General features: G+C 36.8%; 1 protein-coding gene across 2 annotated transcripts; it reads left to right on the top strand.

The window, feature by feature from the left end:
• The first annotated feature begins 2,292 nt into the window (after positions 1-2,292).
• LOC126706214 (ADP-ribosylation factor-like protein 8b) lies at positions 2,293-12,103 on the top strand. Of its 2 annotated transcripts, XM_050405549.1 has the most exons (6): positions 2,296-2,483; positions 4,793-4,874; positions 4,980-5,012; positions 5,220-5,341; positions 10,598-10,759; positions 11,665-12,103. In XM_050405549.1, the coding sequence occupies exons 1-6, from the start codon at positions 2,446-2,448 to the stop codon at positions 11,780-11,782; spliced, it is 555 nt and encodes a 184-aa protein (XP_050261506.1). In that variant the 5' UTR covers positions 2,296-2,445; the 3' UTR covers positions 11,783-12,103. The 2 variants fall into 2 exon arrangements, with proteins under 2 accessions (XP_050261507.1, XP_050261506.1); XM_050405550.1 differs by lacking the exon at positions 4,793-4,874 and having other exon boundaries at positions 2,293-2,483; positions 4,935-5,012.
• Positions 12,104-14,042: the final 1,939 nt, after the last annotated feature.

Below are 14,042 nucleotides of genomic sequence, written 5' to 3'. Positions count from 1 at the left end.
GAGATCTTTTGCCCAAATTATATTTCCAAGCTCCTTCCCTGTACATAGGTTCTCAAGCCCAAAATAGTTCCATACTAAGCAATTCATGTCTCTTGGCAGGGCTGAATAATAGCCTCCACCACTAGAAAAAATAAGTCTTCATCTCTCCTTACATCCTACTTCTTCTTGCAAGGCAATTCAGAAAGATCACCCACTTGCGAAAACATTCTTTTGCCTCCCTCATTGTTACTTGTGTTCTCATGAATATTGCTCCCAGGTTCAATCCTAACAATTCTTGTCCATGTAATCTTTTTTTTTTTTTTTTTGGTGGTGAGGGACTCAAACTAACCTCATCGTGCTTCTCACGTGACCTCAACTTAGCACTTAAATTTTTAGTTTCAAACCTGGGTTGGCCGAGCATTGATTGGAATCAATAGAGTTTAATTCCAAATCAATCGCTTTATTGTTATCATAGAGATATCAGTTGAGAAAGCTATCACCTTATCACAACAATAATGATTGGCTGAGTAAATAGGGGTTGTGGAATAATTGGTTGCAAAATCCCTTGATTTCAGCATGTCACGCGTTACACTTGGAATATCTAAAGTAACGGCATCATCACATGAATGTGGCATATTGACCGAACCTGGCTTTTCAGTGCCATTTGCCTCTGCCGTTTCAGACTCAGTTGGTGTAGGGGGGTGACTCGTGACTGTTGGTTTCCCTTTACCATTGTTCCATCGATCATCCAATTTCGAAGATGAAGCCTGTTTTGATTTATAGAACCCCGAGACTAAGATAACGCTTCTCCTTGACCAAACAAAAGGTGAAGCACGAAGGTTAGGTCCGAATTGCTTATGGTCTTTAGTTAAGCTTCCCTCACTCTCAAGCCATAGATCACAATCTTTATCATCGTGGTCTAGGCATCCACATCAATAGCAAACATTAGGGAGGCGCTCGTACTTAAAGGTTACCCAAATCTTTTTATCATTCTCCACTGTGATAATACGACCGCGACATAGAGGAAGGGTGACATCAAGTGATACCCTAATTCTCATAAAATGACCTCCCTCAGTTTCTGCATGGTTTGCGAAGTGAACAACCTTGCCCAGCACCTCACATATTTTTTCAGCGGCCTTGACGTTCATATATCGATAAGGGATCCCATGAACTTGTACCCAAAACAAAGTCCTATCAAACTTCAAATCTTCACTGGTGTTGTTTTTGTCATAGCATTGCATGATTACGAAATTTTTACTCCATGGCTTAGAACTGAGGACCTTATCAACATCAGCGGCATCAGTGAAAATAAATAGAACCTCTTGTTCCCCCAATTTACGAATCTTGAGCCACCTCGGGAGTGCCATAGAGGGGTGAAAGTTCTAGTTGTTGCAGTCAGTGTTAAAGGCTCATTTCGTGAGAAATTTTGCTGCAATGATGTATTCTTGAGAACCATGATCGTTGTCTAGACAACAGCCAGGTTCCTTCCTATCAGAGAGAGAAAGATTTGTCCAATTTTGCGTCAACTCCTCCATTACAGTAGGGTTGAAAAGGTGTGAGTATGGAATGTGATGAAAATGCAAAAAAAAAAAAAAAAACCCAATAATCCAACGGATTAACATTGTTAACATGAGGAAAACGACAAGCCTTTATTCTAAAGGGACCAAAATTATACTGTCTAAGAGAAGTCAGAGACTTTCTTAACGACAGAGAAACCACTCTCTCTTTGCTAAAATGATTTTTTGTAGCAAAAAAATATTTAAAATATAAAAAAAGAAAAAAGAAAATCAGACTTCAAGTCGTATAAATTAAGGTGTTAACCTTTTGAATAAATTCAACACTAAAATAGATTATTTAAATATCAAAATTAGACTTCAAATACTGGATATTCAATAGCGTAACAAGATTTTTTTATCTTATTATGCTAAATACTATATTGCCCTTTGCGTTTTGGTCAAACCGTCAAAAGCACTCAACCTGGGTGTACAAGTACAACTCAAGAGAAAGACCAATTGCACTTTCCTTCCCAGCTCCAAAATTTCAAAACAACGTCGTTTAGCCACTTCCCAAGTTCCTGTTTTGTCTTCAAAAACCAGAAGCAACCAACCTCTCAGCAAAAGCGCGTATACCAAAACTCACCAATAGACAAACTCATATTTTGTTTCACATTCACAAATCCAACGTTACACCATTGGCTCACGTGGCACCACGCGCGTGGGCTTATCAGAAATTACAACATTCCTTATAATTTTGTCGCCTTTTGATTATTACTATCTTAATCATATTATCTATTTTTTTGTAATATATTTATTTTCTCGTTTCTAATTTAAATCGCGAGGGAATTGAAAACAAAAAGAGCAAAAGCAAAAGCAAAAGTTTTCTCGTTTCTCAGATCATCAAATTCGAAACCCTAAATTTTCTTTTGGTTTATTTTTGATATCACATATATTTTTTTTCTCGTTCGCAATGGGGATATGGGATGCTTTTCTCAATTGGCTACGAAGGTAAATAAAACTCTCTCTCTCTCTCTCTCTCTCTCTCTCTGTTTTAGATGCTAAGAAAGTGTACTAAAAAAGTAAATAAAGAATCGAATTTTGAGTTTTCCAGTGTTTGGGAGCTGAGAAAATTGTTAATTTCTACTCTGCTGGACCTATTACTTAGTCGACAGTTCACGAGATTAATGACTTTGCTTATAATAAAAAATTTCTTGTTCAGTTTTCTTAAGAACTAGATGGAAGTACATAATTCGGTTTAAATTTAATTTCTTCATATATTAGAATCATTTTACGATTCTTGTGTGTCGAGTTTTAGATTATATAGAAATTGTTGGATAAAAAAAATATATTTCAACTTAAAATAGGTCAACAGGACCAGTTGGCACATGAACTTAGTTGAATTTTTTTAATTATTTATCTATAATTGAAATCATATTCTGTTTCTAAGTTTCTAGTTGAACATATAGTATAGTCTCTGTGTGTGTGTGTATCTAAAATTATTTATAGTTTTTTTCTTTTTCTTTTTTTAATAGGAAAATTTTGAGTGGGTTTTATGCCGGTTTTATTTAATTTTTTGTTTAAATATAAAATGAGTTTTGGCCCCAAAAAGAGGGAGAAGGGAAAATTTGAATTAGTGACCACGGTGCCACCCCTTGTGGCTGTGGGCTATGTGGTTGGTATGACGAAGAATATAGGATCTAAGTTGAAGAATGGTTTTGAATAAAAGTGAAGTGACTGATGTGCAATTGGCGTGGCCTGGCCAAGCGGCTGTTGCTTGGATCAGGTCCTACATGGGAAGTGGTAACTAGTTGTTTTGATTAAGTAATTAGGTTATTTTGCTGCACAAATCCTAGAGAACTTTAGATAAAATGCTTGATTTTTGAGACCTTCAGCTGATTCTAATGGCAATAAGTTTTTTTGATACTAGTTAGTGAGGCTCACATGAAGATCGTGTTTGTGTGTTTGTACTATAGAAAAAGTGGGGTTGTAGAGGAGGCTAAAGTGGTGGCGGTTTGATATGTGTTCTCACTGGAAGAAACAACAATGGGCTGAAAATGCTGTGGTAGAGGTGCTTGCTTTTAGGTACTCATAATAATCAAGCGAAAGGTTCTGATCTGGTGGTAATTAGAGTACTACCTATCAAAAACAAAATGGTGGTAATTAGGGTACTTATGCGGAAAAAAAAGAAAAAAAAAGAAAAAAAAAAGAAGAAAAACTTAATTACTTGGATGGTGGTGATGGGGAATAGCAAAAATGCGATATTTGAGAATTAGTGTTGGCAGGTTATCAAAGAAGCCTTGGGGAACCCTATGTGAAACCTACACTAATTAAGTGTTTTTGGTGTGGTAAGCTTGGTCATTGTTTAGTGATTGTTCTTCTCATAAATCTGTGAATTTAGTGGAGTATGAGAAAATATATGAACAGGAGCTATAGGATATAGAAGCAGTGATGATGATTTCATGGAGTGAGAAGACTGCTGTCTCACCTAAACGGGAGTTGTTGCAGTTTCTTAGGATTTTCTATTCACAGAAATAACAAATTTGCAACAACATTTTTGAGAATTTTGATTCTCAGGCACTGGTCAAACACTTGAAATTGATAGTATAGAAACAGACATTTATGCTAAAAGAGCTCTGACATTGGTGGATACTTTGGGCAAAGGAGAAGCTGCAATGTTAGAAGGCTCTTTTGGTACTTGGTAGTTCAATGTCTTCTTGGTTTGTTCCTATCCATCTCATGCCCTTAAGTTACAAGGACAATACTTTTAGGTGTATAATGTGAAGAAAATAATAAGATCAGCTGATTCTCCGGGTGAGGAAAATTTACTTCTTTACATGGTCTCTTTCTTCTGTTTTAAGATAAGCAAAAAAAAAAACTAGGGCTAGAGTAATTTTTACCTTTGTCTCACCTATGATAATTTAACATAGTTCCAGATGCTGTAGTTGATTAACATCTGTTGAACTTTTAAACCTTCTTGTTCTTACTTGCATTTGTTATTTTTCCTGGATAGATTCCATATCATACATAGATGCCTTGGAAACCCTCTGAACTAAATATACCTCTTTATGTGTGGTTGAGGTGGACCTTGTATGATATACTTATTCTGGTGTGTATGTTTCTAAGTTGCACTCTATTTTGTTGGAGTGAATGACTTGTTATGATTAAATACATGAACCTCTAGATTTCGCACCTGGTCTATCTTTTCTGCAATGAATTTCTTGTGATAATTGCTGTCTCACATTCATATTCAACACATATTGGCATTTTAGAGTTCATTAAATTATTTAGCAATTCTTCTTTTTCTTTATTTATTGTAGTCTCTTTTTCAAGCAAGAAATGGAGCTGTCTTTGATAGGCCTTCAGAATGCTGGAAAAACATCACTTGTAAATGTTATTGCAGTAAGTAAAGTATTTACAATAGGTCTGCTTTTTTTTTTTCTTTTTTCCTGTCTCTTTCAGTTTGATGCTGATGTTGAAATTTCTGTTTCTGGAACTCGTTGCCAGACTGGTGGATATAGTGAAGACATGATCCCAACGGTGTGTGATCTTCTCTTTGAATTATTTTGTGCCTTTAATTTTCATTTTAGGAACTAGGAGGATGTGATTCTCCCATAGAACTGTCATTTTTGCCATTAGAAAACAAAAGAGAGGAAAAAAAAAAAACTTGTCACTATTACTGCAAGTTTTTTTTTAGTTAATTTATCTTTTTGGATGCTTTGCTTAAGGCAAATTTTTAATCTACAGGTAGGATTTAATATGAAGAAGGTAACTAAAGGAAATGTCACAATAAAGTTGTGGGATCTTGGAGGTCAACCGAGGTTTCGCAGCATGTGGGAGAGATACTGCCGTGCAGTTTCTGCTATCGTGTATGTTATTTTTTAACACTTTGAATACATATGTATGTTGTCTATTTCTTTTGAACTTGCAAGCATCTTGTACTACTCAATTCTCTCCAATTTTAAGATTATATACTATTCTGCTACAGGGTCCCAATCCTAGAGAAAGAGGAGGGAGGGTTGTGGTAGATTGAACTTTGAAGGACAACATAAAACTTAAATAAATTTTATGAATTGACATCTTTGATAAATTACTAATTGTCTCAAAAGCTTAAGATGTTTGGAAATGGTGAATTTAATCATTTAACTATACTCCTAACACTCTCCCTTAATAAATTGGCCTAGTGCGTGGAATTTTTTATATTTTAAATGGGAGGTAGAGTGGAGACAACGATTGAACTTAGGATCTTCTTTTCTTCTTTTTTTCTTTTTTTTTTTTAAGCCGGAACCAAATTAATACCATTAATGAAGAATACTAGAATCCAAATACAGAGCATCAACTGCTGGTGGAGGATCCTCCTCTAACCAGACAGTTTCATTGTCAGATAATCTAGCAAATCTTGCCAACATGAGCAACACCATTGGCACTACGTCTAACACAATTGACAGAAAAGGATCTAAAACCTGCAATCAAGTACCAAATATCTTCATAAATAAACCCAAGCTGAGCTAGATCTAGTTAAGCCTGTGCCACTGTCTTCATCACCCTTGCATTGTTACCTTCCAAAATCACCTCCAAAAAACCAGCATCTATAGCAAATTCAAGAGCTTTACAGCTGGCCAGCACCTCCACCTCTTCACTATCCCTCACAGCCCCACCCTTGGCCGAAATAGCAGCCATCACTTCGCCATTCCCATTGCGAATCACAGCCCCATAACCCAAAACAGCTCCATTATTAAAACATGCTCCATCAAAGTTCAGCTTGAATAAATCTCCTTGCAGTGGCTGCCATGCTTGACTTGCTGAAACAGGAACTGTCACAGGTACACTTAGATGCTCCTGTGCCTCATGAAACTCACTCAAATAATCCAAAGCCCGTTGGTTTGACCGAGATGGATGTTGAAAAGCACCCCCATGCAAGATCAAGTTCCGCTGAAGCCAGATTTGCCAACAGATCACCCAAAATAAATCCAACTCCTCAAGTGACAACCTCGGCATGAGACTAGCAACCAACTGCCCAAAATCCACTTGCACCGTACCAGCTTTTTGAAGCCTAATTGCACTGCTAGCCCAAACGTCTTGTGCTGCCCCACACTCCCAAAGTACATGCAGCACCGATTCATCAGCTTTTTGACAGAAACAACACCGAGCATCCTCCAACACCCTCCTTCACACCAGATTTTATCTTTCGTAGGCAATATATTATGGTATGCTCTCCATGAAAAAATTCTAATCTTATTTGGGACCTTAGCCTTCCATATCCGTGACCACAAAGAAGTATTTGATGTTTGCATCAAAGCCTCTCCACAATTATTCTCTGCCAACCTCAGTTTCTTAGCCACATGGTACCTGAACTTCACATTGTACCTGCCATTCTTTGTAGAGGACCAAGCCAAGACATCCTGCACCATCCGCCTGCTCAAGGGAACTTGGAGAATTCATTAGCATCATACGGGTGGAACAAAGCACGGATTCAATCTGTATCCCACTGGTGGTTCTGCCAATCAATCAAATCCGAAACTTTCCACTCCCAAATTTCCTCCTCAGGTTGGAAAAGAACTCTCTTTGTTGGCTAATTAGGTAACCAACAATCCTTCAAAACATGGATAGAAGCACCATTCCCCACTCTCTAATGGCACCCTTTCCTCAATACCGGTTGAGCAGCTAATAAACTCTTCCAAACATAGAAGCTGTTTTGACAATCCTTCGCCTCAAGGAACTCACACTGTGGAAAGTACTTTTCCTTAAAGCATCTATACAAAAGAGAGTTTTTATCCTGCAACAATCGCCATCCTTGTTTAGCTAGCATAGCTAAATAAAGCTCGAATATCTCTGAATCTCATCCCTCCCTCCTTTTTCGACCACGTCAAAAAACTCCAACTCTTCCGGTGAATTTTCCTTTCCTCACCAATTTGGCCCCACCAAAATCTAGCACACATAGCATCCAATACATCACATAATTTTCTAGGCAATTGGAACACCCCCATCGTATAAGTGGGAATAGATTGAGCCACTGCTTTTATCAAAACTTCCTTTCCAGCCCTTGAAAGCAACTTCCCCTTCCAGCCTTGGATCTTTTTCCAAACCCTTTCCTTAATGAAAGCAAAAGTGTCATATTTCCTCTTTGCCTGTAGTTTTCCCTTGAAATTTCCCCTTGGCTTTTTAGTCTCTATCTGAGTTTAGGAATAGCTCTAATGCAATCATTCAAGTATTCTCTTCTCTTCACTCTCACTCTCCTTTTTAAGGGTTTTTGTCTTATATACTTATCATATACCTGAATTTTGCACCTTTTTGATAAATTTAGTACTTATCCAGGTGGAAAAAAATCCTTAGCTCGCTTCTTCTATTTCGGGGAATATTCAGGAGCCTTGTATGCAAAAGCCCAAAAGCCAGATCTGATGCAGGACTGTTAAGAAATTCAGCACTATACTAGGTTTCTTGATGAATTCTTGAATAAGGATTGATGTTTAAGAGTTTAGGTTAGAAAAGAATGAATGTTGACGGCTGTTTGGGGCTGAAACAGGGGATAAACAGAAAATAGCATAAATAAAACACTAGACAATCACACCTATGTCTTCCTAAGCATCACACCTAGGGTTCCTTGGCATCACACCTTGGAGAAGTTTGTGTTACCCAAACAAAGCTTAAAATAAGCTTCTGAATTTTATTAATCAATCACAATATTCTGAAATAACATGACTACAAAAGAACCTTTATATAGAGGCTATAGTTATCCTTTTCCTAGTAGGACTTGGACTCTAAATAACCTATATCTAGAATGAATAGGAATACTAATAATAATTAAATAAAAGACTTAATAATACGTAAACATAAAATAAGACTCATGAGCCTTTGATACTGCCAAGGACAGCCCATTCCAGACTTCTGGAAATTACCAAATTGCCATTATTCTAATAGAACTTAATTAAAACTGATCCAGCAGCTTCTCAACCTAAAAGACTCCATACTAATAATTAAAATGACCTATCAAAGGTGCTAAGAGGGTCCAACATCAAACTAGACCACAATTCTTGAATCTTGGTATATTTAATCTTCTTTTTCCTTGAGCTCTTCCTTGTCCTCATCAAGATCTGCTGCAACTTCCCCCATACAGCCCCATAGAATCACCAAAGATCAATCTACTTTTTGCTTCTTCCTTTTATCCCTTCTTTCTTCTGCTGCTGCCAAATATTGAAATGCCATTACCAGGCCCCTGAACACATTTGATAATGTGCACTAACACAGGAAGGTACCAGTACCTTGTCCTGGTAAACAGGTTTTTTATCCCCCCTTGTTATTCTTTTTGTTCACTATGGCAGTGATACACAATTAGAAAGATCATGAGTTTGACTTCAATGGAGAATGCTAGTTGTATTTAATTTAAGTTGTTGCTTATCCCACTGATACCCTTTTATTGATATCCTTGTATTAGTGGATGTCCTTTGGAACCTGAAGTTTGCTTATATTGAATAGTAAAGTCCTTAGTCTCAAAGCTTCTTCTTTTTTCCTCTAAGGGAACTTTGTGATTTCTATTAGTGGATGTCTTTCTGAATATTACAAATAGAGGAATTTCTCCCCCCACTTATAGTTTCTTGTCTATCATAGTCGATACCTTAGTCTTGCAGATTCTTCTTTCAAAAGGGTCTTTGATAGCGCAAAGTGGAAGAGAGGGGGCAGGGGGTGGCCATGAAAAAACAAGGGAATGAAATGCTGCACTTTGTTGGAAGCTCTTTAACCTTCACACAATGATGGCTCTCTTGTCTTGAGAAGTGTTGAAGCTTTGCTTCTTCCCCAAAATTTTCTTGGTCATCAATATAACATGTCCGATTTTTTTTATTTATTTTTTTTCATTTAACATTATTTTTGAAATATTTCAATTAGTTGTCAAATTTCAAAACTATGTAGCAAACTAGCATCTCAAGTTTCTAAAACTCGAGTTCAAAGATGGAACTCGAGTTTTTAAGACTCAAGTTGCATGTGTAGGCAAACTAATGTGAAAAAAAATCCACGTGGAAATCGAGTATTTAAAACTCGATTTCCATTGTTCTTCTTATTCTTCTTTTTCTTCACCTGGTCCATTCTTCTTCTCTGTTTTTCTTGGTTCTTCTTCTGCAGGTTCCTTTCTTTTTTGTGCTTGGGTTCTTCGTGTTCTTCCATGGGTTTCTTTCTTCTTCGTGTTCTTTCTATTCTCGTGGGGACTGTTCTTCTTCTTCCTCTGTGGGTCACTTTGTCTTCTTTTCTTCTTCAATTTCAGATCTTCTTCTTTCTTCTTCAGATTCTGTTTCTTATTCTATGAAACTCGAGTCTTTAAGGCTCGAGTTCTATGTGGCAAAAATATCTCCATGTTAGCAATTGATCTCGAGTCTTTGAGTCTCGATTTCTTCACCGAACTCGAGTTTCAAAAACTCGAGATGCTAGTTTCCTAAATGGTTTCAAAACCTTGCCAACTAACGATATTCTATCTCCTCACTATGCTAGTCTGCAAATTCCCTCTGACACGTCCTTAATAGAACCAATCTGATTCTCTGAACAATTGGAACTTTGTGATTCTGTCAGATCCTCCATCTCCTAGTTGGGCTTGTATAGGTAGACATTTCCTGGTAGGGCCAATAGTATTTCACTGTGTAGGACAGAGTAAGGGCCCTTCTCACCTAATACAAGTTGCCTGGCACAAAAGACCTTCCAAGTGGAGTAAAAGACTTGGGATTGCTGATCCCTTCCTTAATATTGTTCTTTCTTATGCTTGCTGAGGGTATCAAGAGGGAAGAGGTGGAATCAAAATTTCAGGAGTTGTCTTACTAACTAAATTTAGTGTAGCATATGACCATATGTAACGTGTTCCCATAAAGAGAAAGCTACATTCTGCTTGTCATGGTTACCTTTTCTATAATATGCTTGAATTTTTTATAGTTCCTGTCTTAACTTATTATTCCATAAGTAAGTTTTAGATACGCTTTTTTATTCTGATGAGTAATAATTATCAAAAAGGAAAAAGGGCATTGCCCTAGTACGGGGGTAATATGGTTCCTTTTTTTCTTTTGTAACTGACCAGTTTAAGTTATAGCTCATCAGTCTGGTGGACTATAAGACCAAAAATTTCTTACCCTGATTTTTGCATGTTGCAGATATGTTGTGGATGCTGCTGATTACGATAATGTGCCTGTATCAAGAAGTGAACTACATGACCTGTTGAGTAAGCCATCACTTAATGGCATTCCTTTGCTGGTACTTGGTAACAAGATTGACAAACAAGGAGCTTTGTCTAAAGAGGGTCTGACAGAGCAATTGTAAGTGTAGAGTCAAGAAAAACTAATATGGTTTATGGGTGGCCTGTCAATTTTATTTTTGGTTGAATGATGCATTCACCCGCTCCCCCTCCCTTCCTGTCCCCTCTAAAAAAAAGTGCTCCGTCACAAAGTGTCATGTTTGCTTATAGCTCCATTGCATTAAAAATTAGGGGAAGATACACTTTAGCCCCCTTGTACCTAGGGTTAGTTCACTTTACCTCATTGACTTTTTCAATATTACACTTTACCCCCTTGTGCATTGGAGTAAGTGAAATTTTTAGCGTTTCTGTTACTTTGCATGGAATTTGCACACGTGCTACATGCATGACACTATTCCTGACCTTTAGGCTTTAAACGCTCAATTAGTTGCTCTTCAGGACAAAGTCATGCACAAACTTATTAACTTCGTTTTTTTTTTTTTTTTTTTTGTGCAACTCACTCTCTTACTTTTTTGGTTTATGTTAGGGCCTTAGTGTTCCCAGTACATGTGTGTCACACTTTGTGTAATTCCATAAAGAGTAATGAAAATGTTTGACAGTTTCACTTTACTCAAATGAAGGAGGTAAAGTAAATTAACCCTAATCACAGGGTGAAGTGTATTCACCCCAAATTAGATAAAAAAGAATGCAACCTTTTCTTAGACCAAAAAACAAGAGAGAGGCAGAGGGAGAGATTTCCTTTTTCCCAATATTGCTTAGCTGTAACATATTTATATTTCTCATATTTCAATCAGTAACAATCAGAATAGAGAACACATTAAACAATGGATTACAAATGTCCATCCTGTGCCCTTTATGATTTGGGTTTCAGTTACTTCTGAGTTTTTTAATTTGTAAATTCTCTGTAGTGTTACTTATCCAAAAACAAAATCTGTTTTAGTGTTGAAATGGTGTTCCACTGTGCAGGGGGCTGAAGGACATTACTGATAGAGAAGTTTGTTGCTTTATGATTTCATGCAAGAATTCTTCCAACATTGATTCAGTCATTGATTGGCTTGTAAAGCATTCAAAATCAATGAATTGATTCTCAGCTCCTGTACATTTCAATCTGTCATTCATGAATACTGGAGACTGGATGAAGCAAATGGAAGTCACTTCTGCTGTTTTGTCTAACAGGGGTTATTGATCAGTCTGATTATCATCTTTTTCTACTTGGCTTCAGTTACATTATTTATTGTGTTGGTTAACATCTTGGGTTTTGCTGCAGAGTTGTCTTGATGTTGGAACACGGTGATTTTTATTTCTTGTATATATTTTGATTGGTGTGTATTTTAATGTAAACATTGAATTTTTTTTGTGCGCTTTTGAATGGAATAGTGGCTTAATGTATTCAGCTCTGGACGAATTTCGCTTTCTTTCTTTTTGGTGGTGGATGAGTTTATTTCAGGCTGGCAGATTGATGGGGCTTGATGTGTTTGAATTAGAGTAGTGTATTTGTCGATTAGGGTTAGTTGTTTGAAAGTGTGTTTAAAAAAAAATTGCAATTTTGAAAGTCATGTTTTGAATGCATGTTTTTGAAAATAGGGAACTTGGAGAGGGTCTTGGGAGCATGATGGTGAGATTCCTAGTCTCCCTCTTGGTGGTCTCTCAATAGACTAAATTAGGTGGTCCTACAGCTAGACCCTCTTAACCGAGCTATTTTATGGAAAACATATAGCATTTCATGGTTTTAAGAGTTCTGAATCTTGTCTCAGTCATCATTAGTTAGGACTATTAGAATTCTGAATCTTGTCTCAATCATCATTAGTCGGGACTATTCGAAGTTTTAAAAACGCAACATCAAACGGTTGATAAAATCTGCAAAAAGTGTTATTGTTGTGAAAAACAATTGTAGTGTGAAAATTGAAAACGCAATTTGTTAGTGATTTTGAAAAGCCAAACATCAATTTTCTGTGTTTTTATTTATAATCGTTCTTTTTCTTGTGAAATGGCAATGCAGACCCTATTTATCTCGAACATTTTGCAGTTACAATTTGCATTCAAGTGGAGGTGATACCATGATAGTTTAAATAAACCAAGCAAATCCCTAATGTGGTATAACTCTTGCATAAAATCAAAATTTGTTCTCTTTTTTTGACCTTTAGTCTCTGCCTTTTTTAAGCAGCTGAATCCCTAAAACTTTTGATTACTTGATAATAGTTTTCATAATAATTTACTGGTTCTGTTAAATATTTACTTGTGAAAGCCTATGTTCATGTTTTGTGTCGTCTAGGCGGTGTAGCTGAGTATCCTTTGATTGCATTGGCAGCATTGCATGGCTAAGTTCACTCCTAATTTAGGAGCTATGGAAAAAAGTGTGGTTGGGGGAAATAAAAATGGGGCATTCCAAGAATTGAACTAGGTACCTCTCGCACCCTAAGCAAGAATCATACCAATAGGTAGGGGTGTTCACCAAACCAAATAAACAACATCAAAATTGCCCACAGAATGGCATAACCGCACCACACCGTAAGTAATAGTGCACCGCACCGCATGGTGCAGTGCAGTTTGCGATTTTATAATAAGAAAACCGCACAAATCGCACCACACCGCACCCTCTCTATATATTAATATATTTATTTTTTTAATATTAAATATATTACTAATAGTTTAATAACTCTAGTTTTCAAAAAAAAAAAAAAAAAGTTTAATAACCCTATCAAGTGTTGACTAGAAAAGCCAACCCAAAATAAAGAAAAACTAGTTCAATAATTTAAAACTTGGTCCAAAAAAAGGGAAAAATTAGTTTTGAGCTAAGTAGGAAAATCCCAAAATTTGAAAAATATACCGATTTCAAACCGCATCTTATATATAGTATCGTACGTGTGACCGCAAAAATGAGATGCGTTACGGTTATGGTTTTGGCTAAACTCTAAACCGCACCACACCGCACCACACCGCACATGTGACCACAAAAATAAGGTGCGGTGCAGTTATGGTTTTAGCTAAACCATACAGCAAAGTGTGGTGCTAAAAATGGCCTAAAACCGCACCACACCGCACCACGAACACCCCTACCAATAGGGGTGTGCAGCCAATCTGCCAACCCACCAAAACCGACCCGGCCCAATCCAACCCGCCGAGTTGGATGGTTTTTAGGGCTTGGTGGGTTGGGTTGGGTTACAAAATTTTTTTTGATAGCAGGATGGGTTGGGTTTGGGTCATAAAATTCCAAACCCAACCCAACCTATCCATATATTCAATATATATTTAAAATATATTTTATAATTAATAAATTTTTTTAAATAACCGACTCCTCCTATCCTAAATAAAAACCAATTAGTCCACACAAACCCTAGTAAATT

This window comes from Quercus robur, chromosome 11 (assembly GCF_932294415.1).
Source record: "Quercus robur chromosome 11, dhQueRobu3.1, whole genome shotgun sequence".
Classification (NCBI taxonomy): domain Eukaryota; kingdom Viridiplantae; phylum Streptophyta; class Magnoliopsida; order Fagales; family Fagaceae; genus Quercus; species Quercus robur.
This window is presented reverse-complemented; position numbering and strand designations above follow the sequence as displayed.

What these genes read in the sequence shown, in the direction of transcription:
- LOC126706214 (XM_050405549.1), top strand. Translation starts at nt 2,446, where the DNA reads ATGGGGATATGGGATGCTTTTCTCAATTGGCTACGAAG. An exon ending in TTTCTCAATTGGCTACGAAG is followed by an intron (nt 2,484 to 4,792) that starts GTAAATAAAACT and finishes TATTTATTGTAG; the next exon opens with TCTCTTTTTCAAGCAAGAAA. An exon ending in GTGAAGACATGATCCCAACG is followed by an intron (nt 5,013 to 5,219) that starts GTGTGTGATCTT and finishes TTTAATCTACAG; the next exon opens with GTAGGATTTAATATGAAGAA.